The 17,865-nt window shown below is 44.2% G+C and overlaps 1 protein-coding gene across 1 annotated transcript in view; it reads left to right on the top strand.

Annotated features, from left to right (window-relative positions):
* Positions 1-17,865, top strand: part of LAMA3 (laminin subunit alpha 3) — a 249,647-nt gene that overhangs the window by 134,421 nt on the left and 97,361 nt on the right. The window contains exons 24-32 of the mRNA XM_028523555.2: positions 1,791-1,951; positions 5,003-5,111; positions 6,829-6,926; positions 7,806-7,950; positions 9,555-9,681; positions 9,765-9,904; positions 11,465-11,580; positions 12,760-12,971; positions 13,921-14,128. Coding sequence (XP_028379356.1) covers positions 1,791-1,951; positions 5,003-5,111; positions 6,829-6,926; positions 7,806-7,950; positions 9,555-9,681; positions 9,765-9,904; positions 11,465-11,580; positions 12,760-12,971; positions 13,921-14,128 — 1,316 coding nt within the window. The remainder of the gene's footprint in view (positions 1-1,790; positions 1,952-5,002; positions 5,112-6,828; positions 6,927-7,805; positions 7,951-9,554; positions 9,682-9,764; positions 9,905-11,464; positions 11,581-12,759; positions 12,972-13,920; positions 14,129-17,865) is intronic.

Raw genomic sequence — 17,865 nt, 5'->3', positions numbered from 1 at the left:
ACTTTTACCATCAAATATATTCAAAACCCTTCCTACAAGTCTTCCAAAAACCATACCCATAGGACTCAGAGTGGAAAAAGTAATAGGAATTTATAATACTGCTATGACAGAACTGGCAGCCAATAATGACTTCTGGGAGAAAACTCAATACGTCATTGGCCTGTGTCGGGGGTAAAGACAGACAAGCCCTTGTTTGGAGATGCCCGGGGGAGAAATGCTTCGAATAACCTCTCCACACGGACGGGGACAGACGAATGGCAGCATCGTACTTCACTCTATAACATGGAAAAGTGGTGTGGGTGATCCACATTCCCCCCCCGAGGGAAGTCTTTCTATTATTTAAGTGATAGAAAAATCACTGTGGAAAATGGCTGTGGTGTGGTTCAGAGCTGTGCAGGGAGAAGAGTAAATGTGAGTTTCCCGAGGGCAAGAGGCTGGCGGATTTTAATTAAATGTGGCAACACTGGCTGGGCCTGAGCTTATGAGCTGAAGTGGGTTAAACTGCTAAGGAATGTGGTGTTAATGTTGGCTCAGGCATTAACTATGCACATATGTTTGACCCACAAGTTCTATTTCTAGGAATCTTACAGCTGTACTAGCATAATGAGATGTATATGTATATGTATACATATATATGGGTGATCATATAACATTGTCTGTGTTAGAGGGAAAATGAGAGACAGCCTGAGTGTCCATGAATATGGGATTAGTTATGCAAATTATTTTACATTTACGTTATGGAATGATAGGCAGCCATTAGAAAAGTGAAGTGTGTCTGTATGTACTACTATAGACACATGAAATACTACTGAGGAAATAAAGCAAGTCATGGCAAAAAGCAATAATCACAGTTATAATCATTGCTGTTTATATAGTGCTCACGACATGCCAAGCACTGTTCTAAACACTCTTCATGTGTGCATTCATTTAATCCTCATGTGCTTTTAAGAGGCGGGTGCTATTGTTGTCCTCGTTTCCACTCAGGAGGACTCTGAGGCACACTGCTCTAGGTCACTCAGCCAGAGGCAGCACGATTCCACATTCCAACTTCTTAAGTTCTTAGACAATAGGTGATGTCAGGGACAGGCCTGCTTTTTCTGTAAAGGGCTAGACAGTAAGTGCTTTGGCTCTGCGGGCCCTACAGTCTCTGTCGCAACCACTCAGCTCTGCCATGATGGTGCAAAAACAGCCATAAACGCCTGTTCTGATAACAGTTTTTCTTTTTATTTTTTTTAAAGCACATACACATGCATTTCCAGACATAGGCAATAGTTTGGGGGTATGAAAGCCGAGCTCTTGTTTATCATTACCCAGGAGGAGACTGTGTGTATCCCTTTACATTATTTGCATCGGTATAATTAAAAGTTTCTTTTTAAATTAAAGAGCAGTTAACGAGCCTCAAGGCATACTTCCATTCCTCTTATCTCCCACTGGAAATTTCTTTTTACCTCAACTTGTGAAGTATCTTTTACCTTGAGAAGCAAGGCAAATGTATGAGTAGAAAGAGTAGAAGCTCCTAAATGTGGGGTTGCCAGATTTACAAAACAAAAATACTAGATGCCCTGTTAAATTTGAATTGAAGATAATAAATAATTATGTGTTGTTTATCTGAATTTCATGTTTAATGGAGCATCCTGTACTTTATCTGGCATCCCTACCTATAGGGTCACCTGCCTTACAATGATGACATAGAAAACTATTTCCAGGTGTCTACTCAGCCCTGTTTTCACCATTGCCCATGGGAACGCATCCAGTACATCTCACGTCTGTCTGTTCGTGCTCTCTCACAGGTGGAACTGCACCTGCAGCTGCGGGTCCCACAGGTTGGGCACTACGTGGTTGTGGTCGAGTATTTTACAGAAGCGGACCAGCTGTCTGTGGTTGACGTGCACGTGGAGAGCCCTGGGTCTGTCCTGGATGGCCAGGTGAACATCTACAGCTGCAAGTACAGGTAATCGGTCCTGCCCTGGGTTTTCCTCTGGAACCCAACAGTCAGGAGCTCTGCTTTGGAAACTTGGGTTTTTATCTGGATTGGAAAGTTGTTTTCTTTCTGAAGCTGATCTTGAAAAGAAGCAGGTGCCTAGTGGAGTGATCCAACATCATTACCCAGTGTGGGTAGGGAGAGGTTTCTTTGTAGGCAGTGTCTTGAAAATGTTGAGTTTTCTTGAACATTTTGGCTCAGATTTATGTGAAGCAGCACAGCCTTTATATTTTATTCTCTGACACCCCTGAGTGGTGTAATGGACTCAGTGTTCTCACTTCAGATGCTTGCAGAGTACATGGGTGTGTGGGGCAGGGAAAAGTCTCACTCTCTGTCTCCTTGCCTCCCCAGTGCGCCCTTCAGGACTGGAGATAATGACTGTTTGATGATTGTCAGGTGAAAAATAATTTGACAAAGGATTTTAACATTTCATTCTGATGTTCAGCTTTTCCAAGAGCTCTGACAAGGATTTATTATTGTTTTCTGGTTTTCTTGGCATAATATTTCAAAATATAGGCAAATGTTCAGAGTATGCTTTAATTAAAGAATCAGTGCAAAGGATGTTTCCATGTGAAATTCACTGTACGTTCTACTTGCCATTTAGGCACTGGAACTCAGAGGCAGCGGGTGGAGGATGGCAATGAGCCCACCCAGTTCATGGCCAAGGCCTTGAACATTTTGTTGTCTCTGCTTTCATCTTGCTTATTGTCGAACCCAAGATGACCTGAAGTAGTTGGATATTTTCCCTGTTTTGCAAATGAAAGAACTTATGGAAATAGTTACTTTTAGTAGCTTAGAATGGAAATTTTTATGAGACTTGATGAAATGGTTATTGGATTAACATCACACTCTCAGCAACCCTGAAAAAGAAACTATGAAGGCTTTCTTCTTTTAAAAATCTTTTTTAAAAATCTAATCTAACCCTTTCTCTGGGGTAATGATTTAAGAAACAAAGAATACAATCGTATTTGAATTTTTAATTGGAGCACCAGATGAGCCAAAAAAGTTCCCTTGAGTCTTCTTTCATTATTTGCAAATACTAGTTTCATCTACAGGTGACATCAGCAACCACTGGAATGTACACTCCCAGATGGGCGGGTCACCTCTCTGCATGAATTCTGGTGACTGTTGGCCACGGGGCCTGAGGCAAGGCTTCTTCACACCCTGTCTGTCCACATCCACCCTCTAGATCAGCTCTCTTCCTGGGTCACATGGCCTGATCCCTACTCCATGAGATACAAAGTAGAGAAGGCTAAGAGGACACAAGGAAGCGTTCCTGGTAACTCTCTGAATTATTTCAGAAGAGGATAAGGGTGTCTATGCCAAGCAGAGGAGTGGTTTCAAAACCAAAGGAAGAAAGGACACCCTTCCAGGATCCCACAAGCGTTGTTTCCTTACCTTTGTCTGAACAACACATTGCAGGATACTCAGCAGGTCATTTTGGCTGTGGACATGACAACACCAAAGTTCTCCATACCAGTCTCCATGATATGGGTTCCAAGACAGTATTGTATTAGACCAGGAATCACTTGCATGGTATTTAACCACTCCCAGGAAGGTCCCATGGTATTTATTCACTTGTCTAAAATATTTCCTTGTTCTCGGTTTGGCCTGTCATGCAGACTAGTAAAAATGAACGGGCTACATATGCTGGAGTCCAAAAATATGAAATTGGAAAATATTTGACCCATAACAACCTATTTCAAATGACAGGCCCTTTCAACATTGCAGCATCTCCTACTGAGATCTGAACCTTTACCACCAGCATGTCTCAAGTGAGAAAAGTAGTGGCTCCAGTGGGAATACCATCTTTCCACACAGTCCTGTGACAAATCCAGTCTGCCTTCCATAAGAGAGGTGATAATTAATGATTAAATCAATTCAGTTATTACTGTTAGTCTAGTCTTAGTAAGAATTTAACAGAGGATAAGGATAATCTAAATCTAAGTGAATCACTTAACACATTTAACTCCCAGGATTATGCTTGAATCCAAAAGGAATGCATTTTAGCTGATAACATTCATACCTCCACACACATGAGCAAAAAGGAAAAGAAAATGACTGTTTGTTGAGTTTCTAATTTGTGCCACAAACTGTGTTTGGCTCCTTATATGCTATCTTATTTTAATCCTCACCCCAAAAGTCATTGCATAAATTATTTCAAATATAGGGTAGGCAAAAGTAGCTTTACAGTTGTGAGTACATGAAACACAGAGTTTATTCTTGCATTATTATTAATTATTGTATTACTTTCCATACAAACAACTGTAAACCTGCTTTTGCCACAGCCTGCATTTCCCAGAGATGGTCATTTTGTTTTAGTATGTCACTCAGTCCAAATTATATTTACAGACAGAAAAGTTGCTATCGAGTATGAAGTCAGAAATATTATTCAAGAAATATTTCCTTTATGGGTTTTACCATTACAATATATTCTTGGCTCAAAACTGTGATCTTTTAAATGTTCCTAAACTCTGTATGTGACCTAATGGGATGGAGGGAAGGTGCACCACTCATAGAAATGAGGAAGGAAGGGTGAGGAGGAACAGAGTAGGCTTCCAGAGGCAAACTCTGGGTATCCACCTTGTCATGTAAGGCAAGCCACACACACTGATGTGGCATGAGATGGTGGTTGCTAGGCCAATGGGCAGCTTTAATTACCAATAGTACCAAGGATATTAGTAAATTTTCAAGAACACTGCATCTTAAAAACCAGATATAATTGACCCCGAGGCCCTGTCTTCCGATGACTAAGCAAAGTATTGAATACATATTGCATTAAGCCAGTGGAAAAGGTAGGCAAGGAGTTTGGCCCTGAGAGGTGCACCTGGGACCACCGTGGGAGGTTCTTTTCCCATGCTAATCGTGAGCTGCACCCAGTCAAACGCATCATGCAGGAAAATTCACATTGCCCACTGGAGTACAACAGGAGAAACCAAAGAGCAATCAGCCACCCCACAGGAAGACACAAAGTAAGGGGGACAAGTGGAGCCAGGCTAAGAAGACTGTTTCCTCTTGCAGCGTCCTCTGCCGGAGCGCGGTGACTGACGGCAGGAGCCGCATCGCCATTCTTGAGCTGTTAGCAGATGCAGACATTCGGCTCAAAGCACGCCTGGCCCACTTCCTTCTGGTATGCCTGTTGGATTTGAGAAGCATTCAGTTGATACCGATGTTTTTAAAAAGCTTGTAAAACTTTGACTGAGTTTTTCTTATACTTGCAAAATTAACCCTGTGAAGAATTGCCAGTTCTGTGATGTTTATTCTTCCCACCTAGAAATCTATCTTGCCTCTTCTTTGTTTGAGGCATCTTTCTAACAGCCAATAAAGTTTAATCATCAAATCTGAGCACATCTCACAAAACCTACTTCATTAATTTTTATTCCTTGTTACTATTATGAATGAAATAACTTTTGGCATTATATTACCTAGTTTATTATTATTGCTGGTGTCGAGAAATGCATTTGTTACTCTATATTCTTTCTCATTTTACTACTTATTATAACTATTAAGTTGCTGGCAAATTCCTTCAGCATTTTAAAGGTTATAATCATCTGGTATTTTTCCCAGACTATTGTTACTCTATTTCAAAAAGAGCATTCTTCAGTTAATTTGATATATACTCTTAAGATTAAAAATGCCAAGTTTCGCAAATTAAGTATGTTTCATGGCCACCCTTTTAGTAGCACAACTTAAATGTTGAGGATTATGATAAACAGAGACAGTGAGACCTGGGCTAGGGAGGGGTGGTCAGATTTACAACAAATATCTCAGGGAGCATAAGATTATCTAAGTATGAAGGAACTTCCTGTTACTGCTAATATCAAGCACACGTCACACCCTGGGAAATGCCAGGCAGCCTGTTCTAATGTGTTTTAAGCATTTATGCCTGACAGTATTAAAACCTTCGAGGTTTCTCTAAAAAGTACCTGGAATTCAAAATTTTTAAATTACTCTCTAAGGTATATAATAATTTAGGATTATATTTTTAAAATTACAAATATCTTTTTAAACATAACCATCCAATTGAATCTTAACTTTTTCATCTTTGGAAGTTATAACGGGGCTGAATCTTCATCTTTGAAGAACAAGTTTGTCCTTTTTGAAACAGTCAAGTATCATTGAGAGTCAAGGCTGGTAGAATTATAAGCTCCATGAGGGCAGGGATGTTATCTTTCATGGTCTTGCAGGATCCCCCCAGTCTCGGTTCCTGACTTATAGTTGATGCTCAGTAAAAATGTTTGTTCCTACTCTGAATAGATTTATGTAATTCAGTCTTGATTTAAAATGTAATATATTAGTAAATTAAAAACTGAGTTTCTTGTATGACTCAAAAACTAGCCCTGGGGACAGTTTCTTCAACGAAACCCAAATGTACCTGAGATGTGAGTCATGTCCTGTTAAGAAGGATAATTTGCAGCAGGAGCAGCCCTCACTCCAAATAACAGGCTCCCTGGCTGCCCCCAGCTCCCCTCATCCCCCCCCCTCCCAACCCCGCCCACCAAGAGGTCTGGAAAGCCAGCCTCAGCGCTCAGGGCAGGAAAGAAAAAAAGGTACCAAAAGTCACTGACAAAGAATTGTTTTTGAACTTTCATATGATTTTGTTTACTTATGTAATTATTCCAAGAGCACTTTAGTCACTGGCCTTGAATAACAGTAAGAAGGGTTTGTTGCACATAAGGGTGCCGTGGGGAATAGCATCATGCAGTTTTTACTACTTTAAAATAATAAGTATAGTTTTTCTAGATGAAGCTTTTACTTAATGGCTTTTTTTAAAGCATGTGTTTCACCATACCCTTGGTTTTGCTGATAACTGCAATTTACCTTTTTGCATTGTATTTGTTTGACAGCATCAAATTTGTATCATACCCATTGAAGAATTCTCAACTGAATATTTAAAACCTCAAGTAAAATGCATTGCCAGTTATGGGCCATTTGTTAATCAAAGGTAATATATTTTCTTCCTCAGTCCCTTATTTATTATGCTCTGAGTGATACTATAATGCTTGTAAATCTTCAGGTATATACTTGACCTCAGAAGTCACCATAGGTCAAGGTGCTAAAGGCCAATGATGAATTTAAAAAAACAAACAGGCATATCATTTATCCCAGAAGTCTTTCCAGAATCCTCTAATGTCAGGAAGCTGACACAGCAGCGCCTGGGGGAGACAGTTTTGCCTCGCTCCTGTGGGCAGTTACTGTGGGTTCTATTTTGAGCTCACTTTGTCCTGATCCTTTAATCCTGTGTCTGAGGCTCTTCATTTAAAAAGCCATGAAAATAATGACCCTCCTCAAACTGTGTTATGAGAATTAGCTAATCAACACTTACTGAGATTTGGTAGAGTTGCTGTGATGTAGACTCAAAAATAATTTATAAACACAGTCAAAATATGTGCCCATGGCTAAAACTGTGGACTACCAAGGCAATGGACTCAGGATGTGCCTAAAGCCATGGCGTGTATTTGCTCTTTTGTTTTTACACAGTTTTATGTCAACGGTGATGTTTACAGGTGTGAATAATAATGTTCCATTGCATTGGTCTCAGTTAACAATGAATTTTGGTTCTGGAAAGGAAAGTTTCAGGAAGTTTCTATACAGTTTACCTTCCCTCAAAATTAAGGGTTTTTCTTTCTGTTTTAGCTCATGGTATTGAGAAGGCGCTGGAACGCACTGGCCAGTATAAAGATAGCCCCAGCCTCTAGTTCCCCCAAGACTGGACCCTTCTGAACCTCACAGTCTTATGCTGAATGTCTATATCTTCACCAATGGGTGGCTCTCCCTTTTAGGTTACTTTTAAAATAATATTTTAAAATATTCTATTTTTCAGGGCTGCTTGCCTCTCTCTGTCCCCCAAAACTCCTCCAGCAGCATTGATTTTGGATGTCCCACGCAATGGATCTCCCCCTCTCCTGCCCCAGGATCCTTCACCTTCTGCTGGTGTTGTTACTGGTGTCACCTTGAAGGCACCTCAGGTAGGACACTCCTCCAAATGTGTTGTTTCTAAACCAGTGGTTCTCAAATTGTGGCCCTGGACCAGCAGCTTCTGCATCACCTGGGAATATGTTAGAAATGCAGATTCGCTAGCCCCTCCTCAAAACTACTGAATCAGAAGCTGAAGGAGGGGCCCAGGGACCTATGTTTTAACAATCCTCCCAGTGAATTCAGATGGAGGATTCCAGATGTGCAGGCAGCTGGTTAATCCTGTCTGCGACCACATCTTCCTGATGCTCTCTTTCCCTCCTGCTTCTCTGTCTGAAGCATTGGCGGTTTCTCATGGCCCATCTTGTGATACTTCATATTTTCATGGGCTATTGCTATTTAACATTGTTGAGTTTATTATCTTCCCAAGTTGGAGTGTAAGCACTTTTAGATTAGCTGCTGTGGCTAACAAATTTTTTTATATTACCAGCTGCACAAGCACAATGCCTTACAGAAAGAAAATTCTCAATCAATATTTGTTGATTAATCATCTAGAGCATAAAGATCTAGAGCATAAAAATCTAGAGCATTTTTTTCCACTGTAAACAAAGTCACAAGACAACATTTGTTTTGCTATATCCTTATAACACTAGAGATAGTTTGTGTCCATTTTCATTGACTCAATTAGGAAATTAACAGATCTGAGAGAGAAAATTTAGTAAAGTCTCATATGGGAAAAGAAACTGAAAATAGTAGAGGAAAATGAATTGAAATCAAGACAACAGAGCTCTAGTCTTGGTTTTGTTACTAGGTATGGTAACATATGGCTTTCAGTAAGTTCCCTGCCCTCCATGAGTCACAGTTCTCCTCTGAAAGATAAGGATAAACTTCTGTTGTTATTTTTGTAGGTTTTTTTGTTTTGCTTTGTTTTGTTTTGTTTTGTTTTGACGATCTGAAAGGACTTGTTGCTCATATAGACCTTCTGAGGACAGCAGGGCTCACGCTCAATCCTGAACTGGAGTGGTGTGACTTGGGTTTTCAGTGTGATTGGGTGGGTGTGAGGGGAGGGGCGAGGAGTTCAGAGGAAGGGATCCCTCCCCAGTGGGCTAGAATTTGTGTGGTTTGAACTTCCTGCCTGTGCCAAGGGATGAGCGCCTGGGCTTTCTGATTGGCTCATCCAGGTGTGGGGCAAAAGGGAAGAAGGTAATGATGGTCCTGCAAACCGTCAGTGGGCAAACATGCAAAGTGGAGTCTGACTCTTTATTACATGGTTACAAGTAGTACTTGAATACTGTGAACGTTCCTGAACTGCCTTTTGACAAACGTGCATTTCTCTTGGGTAGGTATTTAGAACTGCAATTACTCAGTTATATACTCAACCTTGGCAAAACTGCCAGTGTCCCAAAGTGACTGTACCAAATTCCACTCTCTCCAACCATTATGGTTGAACCACAGTTGGTTTATCTGTTCTGCGACTGAGGAACATTTGGACTGTTTCTGTGTTTGTACAAACACAACTGTTGTAAACATTCCAGGGAAGGTTTTTACTTCACCTGTAATACCTCAGGTTTTGGTTTTTAACCTCAAAATATCCTGTGAATCTAATTATTCATAGCTCTGCAACTTGAGTATTTGTTTTTCCTCCCTTTTCTCCTAGAACCAAGTGACTCTGAGAGGACTCGTGCAGCGTCGGGGCCGATATGTCATCGTCGTCCATTTTTATCAACCAGTGCACCCGACATTTCCTGCACAGGTGTCTGTGGACAGAGGGCAGCTGCGGCCAGGTGAGCTGCAGGGAGGTGGCGCCATGGCGGCCTGCCTGTCTAGGCCTCGCAGTGCTCTGACAGGACCTCTTCTTTCTGCCCAGGTGTGTTCCGTGCCTCTTTTTGCCCCCATGTGCTTGGCTGCCAGGACCAAGTGATTGCTGAAGACCAGGTTGAGTTTGACATCTCGGAGCCTGAGGTGGTTGTGACTGTGAAGGTCCCAGAAGGAAAGTCCTTAATATTGGTGAGTTCTGCTTGTCCCTCAGCTTGCTCTTCACATGACTGCCTTGATCAGCCATTCTGTGTGTCTGTTTGGCTCAAGACAATAATTCCTCCAAGAAATTGAAGACATATTTATAGAAAAGTGTTTAAATTTGACAATTATCATTTACCAAAAAAAGTATGTGACAATTAAAATCAAGCAAAACTGGAATAACAGAGACGTAAATAGGAAGAAACTCCCCTGCAAGAAGCCCTGGTGAGTGAGTGCCTCACAGTCTATCAGCCCCACTTCACTCGCCTCTGACTGGTCTCTGTCTGAAGCATTTGATGCCTTTGTTCTTAAAACTTTCTTTTTGTGCCTTCCATAGCTGCATTCTCTTGTCTTTTCCCCCACTTTCTCGAGTGCTTCTTCTGTGATTTCTCTTTCCTACTGCCCCCATAGGTTGCCGTCCCTCGGGTAGAATCCTGAGCTCCTTGTTCTATTATTTCTCTTTGAGTGACATCCTCTGTGCCTGCTGATTCTATTCTGTCCTCTGTGAGAGTGACACCCACATCTGTGAATTCATCTCTGATTTTTCCTGGGCTCCAGACCCAACACAGGACTGTCTACTGCATATCTCTGTCATCAGAGATCTCACAAGTGCATCAAGCCTAGCCTGCTACCTGCACAGGCCCAGGTACCCCTTCCCTGTGTTACCTGCACAGGCCCAGGTGCCTCTACCTTGTTTATTACTTTGGTTGATGGAATCACAGTCATCTAATGCCCATAAAACCTTCCACAGAGCCAGGCAGCATTGCCCAGGCCCTGCTCTGTGGCCCACTAGTCCTTGCTCTTGCCTCCATCTCTCTTTGAGAATGACATCTTCCTAAGGACAGGGGGCTGACTTTATTTATTTTGTCTCCCCCGTGCCTAGAGCACCAACTGGTACATGGTTGTTGGCAAATGTCTATTGAATGAATAACGTGAAACCAATAGTCTCTCTGTTGGTTCATAAATGAACAGTTGACAAAGACATTTGAAATTTCCTACAGCATTTGTTATTAACACAGTCTCATTTATATAGGCTCAGAGAACCAGGAAGGACTTTAAAAAAATGGGGCTACAATAATAATTCACAATACAGTGTCTGATATGATATATACTTCAGGGTTAAACTATGGTATGAGTTTCACCATTGGTTCTGCCATTTTGGTTTGCTCACCTTTAAAAATACAAAACAGCAATCCCTGTAGATCCAGGGGCATCCCAGGCATGGACCCCATGGGATTCTGGACATCTGGACAGGCCCCTGCTCAACCCCCAGCTCTCCCATCCCTGCCCAGCATCCCGGGCTGCTGCTCGCTGAGCAGGTGCTCCAAGGGCTTTGCCCTGCACACATGATCACTTCCTACGTGGGATCACAGATTGAGCCTTTAATACTAGTGTAGGAGTGTTCTTGTGTTTCTTTTTTCATGAATCCTATTTCATTTGGTCTTGGGCTTATCAATAGAGAACATTGATCTCAGTACAGAGAGTATAAAGAATAAGGGCAGGTGCTCCCTGTGGTTGGAAATCCAAAGACATGGTCACCGTTCCCTGTAGGTCCGTGTTCTACTGGTGCCTGCGGAGAATTACGATTACCAGATACTTCACAAAAACTCAGTGGACAAGTCATTTGAGTTTATCACCAATTGTGGAGGAAATAGTTTTTATATTGAGTAAGTATTACTTTGTGGAAAGGCCCTGGAATACATGAGGTTCTCCCGCATTCCTGCCCAGAGCAAGGCTGAGGGAGCTGCTGGATCTTGGGCCTGTCTTCTTCCTCTCTGTGCCTGACAAAGTGGCGGGGGGTCCCAGGCCTGGGGAAGGGGGTGCTCTCCTCTGCACACGTTGTCCAACAACAGACCTCGTCGTGCACAACTGGGCAAGATCCCAGCTCTCAACTATGGTCTCAACAGAGGTTCACTCTCCAAACTGGGATTTTCGGGCTGCTCAGGGGTTTCTCTTCCTCTTTGCTGCTTCCTGCTGTCCATCTCAGATTCCTAAAGATACCAACCACACGGGGTGCCTCCACTGGGAGCCAAACCAGCCCTGAGTCCTACTCTGCTTTGTCATCTGGCTAAGCGAGGAGTGTCGCAGAAAGGCGGGCCTCCCCATCTTCTCACCTGAGTCCTTGAGTGCTAAGAGCCAAGTGCAGCCCTGAATCAGCTCCTGTTCTCTTCTGCAGACCCACCGGCCCACTGTGGGTTTTCTGAGGAACCCAGGTGCTCCAGGCAGCCTGATAGGCAGAAGCCACCTGTATAGGAAATATTAGGAGCAAAGGCCCTGAAGTCAAATAGCTATGGATTTGAATGCCTGCTCGGCCACTCTATAATTCTGTGGCCTTCGGAATGTTGCTTAACCTCTGGTAGCCTCAGTTGCCTTGTCTGTGAAATGGGTCTTAGGCCTAACTGGTGGTTGTGAGGTACAGTGAGATGAAGGAAAAGCTTCTAGCATGCAACACTCAATAAATGTTGGCAATTCACTGGCTCTCCCTCATTATTGTTATTGGTGTATCTTTACACGTGGAGGTATAATTTTTTTGTAACTGCTTTACTGATATATAATTCTCATATCATACAATTCATTCTACAGGTAAATTTTTACCCTTTTATTCCAGCCACCCAAGTCCCCACCACCAGTCTTGTGAGGTGTTCTGGAGTGGACCAGTGCGGGGGGGGAAGGGGTGCCACTGGCTGTGAGTGCCGGGTTGGGGTGTTCTATCAGTTTCCCCAGACTCTAGAGTCACAGTCCCTCCCTAAGGACCTGCTTGGTGGAGTAGGTGGGAAGGGGAAGGTGGGGACTGTTTCTGGGCCCACCTCCTGGGATAGAACCATGGGTTGTTTTTGCCTCCACAGCCCCCAGACAGCCTCTGGATTCTGTAAGGACTCTGCCAGGTCCCTGGTGGCCCTTTACCACAAGGGTGCCATGCCCTGTGAGTGCCACCCCACAGGGGCCCTTGGCCATCACTGCAGCCCAGAGGGTGGGCAGTGCCCATGCCGGCCAGGCGTCATTGGTCAGCAGTGTACCCGCTGTCAAACCGGCTACTACGGATTCCCACACTGCAAGCGTAAGTGTATCCTCGGGCCCTCCCAGGTGAAGGATGCCCATCTGGGACAGGGCTTCTCCAATTTCACTGGGCTGGAGACTCACCTGGGGATCCTGTAGAAATGCAATTTCTGATTCAGGAGGCCTGGACTGTGGCCTGAGGGTCTGTGTGTCTAATCACTACTCATTGTGTCCAAGCTGCTGGTCTATGGACCACACTCTGAGTAGCAAGGTAAATATTTGTTTTCTCGGGGGATGTGACCCATGCACTTGGGAAAGCTGGTGAGTGTAAGTAGCTTTAAGCATCAAAATAATGGACAGCTTAATCTCCTTCCTAGAGGAAGCCTTTTCAGATTTTGCAATACCACCAAAGTTGCAATGGGAAGAAAGGCAGGGTCAGAGCGCATACTCCCCACTGAAGAAGAAGCCTATGGACCTTTATCTAAGAACCGTCCTGCTGCCTGAGATGTAGGGTCAGCTCAGGCTCCATGGCAGCCATGAGGGGGGCAGGTGTGGTGTAGACAGAATCCCCACATGGAGACCAGCCCTTCCCTAAGGGGACCCTACTGCTGAGTCGAGCCCTGACCCCAGGCTCAGTGCACTGGGTGATATGGAGACATGTCAGGGAGCCTGTGAGGAGCAGAACCTCTGATGGACGAGAGGCCTCACGTTAGAGTGGCACATATGGGCAGCTCGGTGGGTTCCTTTGAGTAGCAGCCATGGAGCCAGTATGGTGTTCACATACTGCATCATACCCTGTACCCACCAGCAACATTGGATGTGGTTGCTCTTGGCCCTAAAAAAAGACCTTTATGTCAACTATGATCAGTAGTTGGCCCTAACAAAGGAAAAGTAAGACATTCTCCCAGACCCTTTGGAGCTTCTGGAAACCCTGGCAGTTGGTACAGTCCTGCTATAGGTCGCCATACAGCATCTAACTCTTACACTGCATCTCTTTATCCCCCGGGCAGCATGCAACTGTGGCCGGCGCCTTTGTGAGGAGATGACAGGGAAGTGCCTGTGCCCGCCCCGCACGGTCAGGCCCCAGTGTGAGGTGTGTGATGCACACTCCTTCAGCTTCCACCCCCTGGCTGGCTGCGAAGGCTGCAACTGCTCCAGGAGGGGCACTGCTGCTGGGGCTGGCTCCCCGGAGTGCACCCGGGACCATGGGCAGTGCAGGTGAGCTCAGGTGGATGGACCTGTTGTTCCTGTTATGGGAAGGGACATGTCATCTGCCCACACACTGGTCATTACTTCCCACTTCTCATGGGTTTGAGGGCTGTCCCTGTTCAGCCCAGTCAGAATGGGTTACACGTGTGGAGTAACTTGTCCCCTCAGCTAACCCAGTGGAGGCTGGGTGGGCAGATGGCCAGTCGCCTGAGGCCACAAACTGCCTTGCCTATTCACCCCAGTATCATTCTCATCGTATGTGTCAAAATGTCTACTTGAAGTTATCACTTTCTTCTACTGTGTCACCTTGTCATGGGCCCCTATCCATTCATACTCAGGGATGGGCTCCAAACCTTATTCTGGGGTTAGCTGCCAGTCTTCGTGAAGGACAGTGCATGACAAAGACTGACACCGTCAGGCCTGCCTCCCTAACTCAGGCCAGCTGGAAGGGGTGGTGAACTGTATTACTTCTCCTGCCTACTGCCTTACTGGCTCAGTTTCTCTGCTACATAATCCACCATGTAATTCTTTCCAGCTTCTTCTAGGAGACCTGATCCTATTCTTTACCCTCTATCAGTACTCTCCAGTGCTGCTGAGGTCAGGCTGATCACCTAGAATTATGTGATGGTGGCTTCTAGTTTTCAGTGCAGAGCCTGACCTACACCTGTCTGAGCCAGTGTGGGGGTTCAGTGGGCATTGTTTGGGAGTCGGAAGGGAGACAGGGTGGGCAGGTACACGCTGGAGAGCCTGCCTGAGGATGGGGCTGCCCCCAGGAACCCTGATAAGTCCAGTGCACAATTGCTACGAGACTAATGGCAAACACTGGCTCAGACAGGTGCAGGTCAGGCTCTGCACTGAACACTAGAAGCCAGCGTCACATGATTCTAGGTGATCAGCCTGATAGCAGGACTGGAGAGTAGCGATAGGAACGAAGAACAGGATCCAGCGTCCTAGAGGAAGAGGCTGGAAATAATTACATAGTGGGCTACGTAGCCAGAGCTTCTAAAATCTGGGCCAGTATGGCAGCAGGCAGGAGAAAGTGTATGGTTCACCACCCACCCTATGCTTACTCCCTCTCCCTGCCCACACACCGAGGCACATGGATGTTTCTGGATCAGTGTCCCTGTGGTTGAGGTGTGAGAGCCAGGAGGGGCTTCTGCTGCTGGCACTTGAGGGCAGTTGTAGTGTTTTCTGTGGCTTCTGTAAAAAATTACCACCAACTGGGTGGCTCAAAACAACAGAAATTTATTCTCTCACAGTTCTAAATGCTAAAAGTCCAAAATCAAGGTCTTGTCTGTGTCATGCTTTTTCTAAAGGCTCTAGGGGAGAGCCTGTCCCATGCCTTGCTCTCAGCAGTCCTTGGCTTTCCTTGTCCTGTAGATGCATCCCTCCAATCTCTGCCTCTGCTGCCACATGGCATTATTCTCTCTTCTTATAAGGCCACCAGTCACACAGGATTAGGGTCCACCTTATTCCAGTATAACCTCCTCTTAACTTGACTACATCTGAAAAGAAACTATTTCCAATTCCAATAAAGCCACATTCTCAGGCAGTAGGGATTGAAACATGAACATATCTTTTGGGGGACAAAATTCAACTCTCTACAGCAGGGTTCACATATCCTACGAAAGATCCCTCAACCACACCTTAATTGCTGCCCAGTGCCTAACGACTCCTTTTACCACCAGGAAGGAAACTGAGCGAAAACTTGAGTCATGAAACATTCCAAGTCTTTAAACCCACAAGTGTGAATCCTTCCTGAGCCAACTCACTTGCTTATTCTTCTCAAACTATGAGCACAAGCTGAATGTGACTTGCACAAAGAATTTTGAGGTGATATCTAGTTTTCATCACAATTTATTAACATATATTAGGTTTTGTTCCTTTCAGTGCTTAAGCTGTTCTCTGGAAGGAAGATAGGCACTTAGTTCATTACTCAATACTCTGCACTGTGTACCTGAACGCACCTATGGGCCAGTGAAGAGGTGTAACTTATTTCCAGTAAGTCACTGATGATTGAGGAGAATGGCCCCTGGTGTGGAAGTACAGGCTTCCCAGGACCTGGGGAATGCTGCAGAACAAAAGGATGCCCTGCGCCCCGGGGTTGCTTGCATCTTGTGACTGGAGAAGCATCTTGTGACCCTATGGGAAGCTCAAAGGACTGATATGTGCCAATCATGAGTTGACTAACTTAATAGAAAGCAGAGAGAAGTTGTATGTGGTCCTCTGACTTCATTATTGATCTAGATTTGCTTCTCCAGGGAAAATTGCCTCCATTCCTCTGTTTCAACTCTTGGTCCAAAAAATAGCTGAAAAAGTGGCAGAACCTTGTAGTTTTGGTCCGTCATGTGGCCACGCTGCCCCATTTCAGCTGGGCTATTCGATGTTTCCCTCAGCATCTCCCTACTCTTCATGTCACAAAGCTGTCTGTGCTCCTATTACCTCTTTTTTTCTTCCACTCTTTCACCAAAGGGTATCATTTTTTTCTGTCCTGGCCAACACCGTCACTATGCTCTTCATCTTTTCTACATCTACAAGAGCCTTCTCCCCTCAAATAGCAAATGTTTCACAATTATTTTCCATCACTCCCTTACCACTGACCTCTCTTTTTATGTTCTCATTCTTTCCATGTCCCTTTCTTGAAAAACAAAACCCTTTTATTGGCAGGAAAGTGATAATCAGCCATAAACATTTGACACCAGACCTCCAGAGTATTTGTGAATAAAATGTGTGGCTCTCCATGGGAACATCCACAAGGAAAAGAAGAATTGAATGTTCCTCTCCATGAAGCTAAGAGAGCAGCATTGACATGACCTGCCATCTTGGGCTTGAAAAGGGGCTCAGGGGAGAGAGGGTTAGACAACAGCTGGAAGACAGTCAACCAAGCCAGTCTGTTGCTATTGACATGCTTCTGCAGTTTCTCTTTCCAACACACACACACACACACACACACACACTCACACATGCCCCTCAAAGCTCCCTAGCACACCCATCAGACTGGAGGAAACTGTAGAGTTAAAAATGCCTTCAGAAAAGGAAATCCAGGTGTTATAAAAAGGAGGCAGATTGAATTAGGAACAATGGCTTTCACATTAGTATATTTGAAGAACAAATCAAAGAAAATAATTCAATGTCTTTATGCAAAATAGATTTGTACAAATCCTTCAAAAGAAAGAAAAGTCTGACAAATAAGCAGGGTAAGTGGGGGAGGGAGGATGTTAAAGTCCTTTACTTACTCAAGGGTGTTATAGCAGGAATCTGGGTGTAAGGAAGGCTGAAAGGACAAGATTCCATTTGAACAGCAGACTAAGCAATGCATAACCTTGCAAAAAAAAAAAAAAAAGAAGAAGAAGAAGATGGAAGAACAGGAGAACAAGATAAACAGGAGTACATGGAAGGGTTATTGGGAAATGGAAGTCCTGGCCAAGTAGAGCCCAGGATTCTGCAGCGGCCCCAATCACAGCTGCATTAAGATACTTAGAGCCCTAAATACTAAAAACACTATAGTGCTCCCATATATAATGAAGAATAAAAACTTACTAAGCCTCAAAATAAATGTAAGGAGTTACAACCAAGTTTTGCTTTTCCAGAATGACTCCTTGAGTTTTTCTTTTGAAAGTTGAACACCCAAGTGAAGAGTGTGGGGCTGGGAGGGAGGGTTAGAAACCAAGTGCATAGGTTAAAGTGAATGATGATCCCAAGGAGAAGGTGCAGACACACAGGAGGAAAAGCTAGGTGTGAGTCCT

Source organism: Phyllostomus discolor, chromosome 9, assembly GCF_004126475.2.
Source record: "Phyllostomus discolor isolate MPI-MPIP mPhyDis1 chromosome 9, mPhyDis1.pri.v3, whole genome shotgun sequence".
Classification (NCBI taxonomy): Eukaryota; Metazoa; Chordata; class Mammalia; order Chiroptera; family Phyllostomidae; genus Phyllostomus; species Phyllostomus discolor.
The sequence above is the reverse complement of the archived record's forward strand: the minus strand, read 5'-3'. Positions and strand labels throughout refer to the sequence as shown.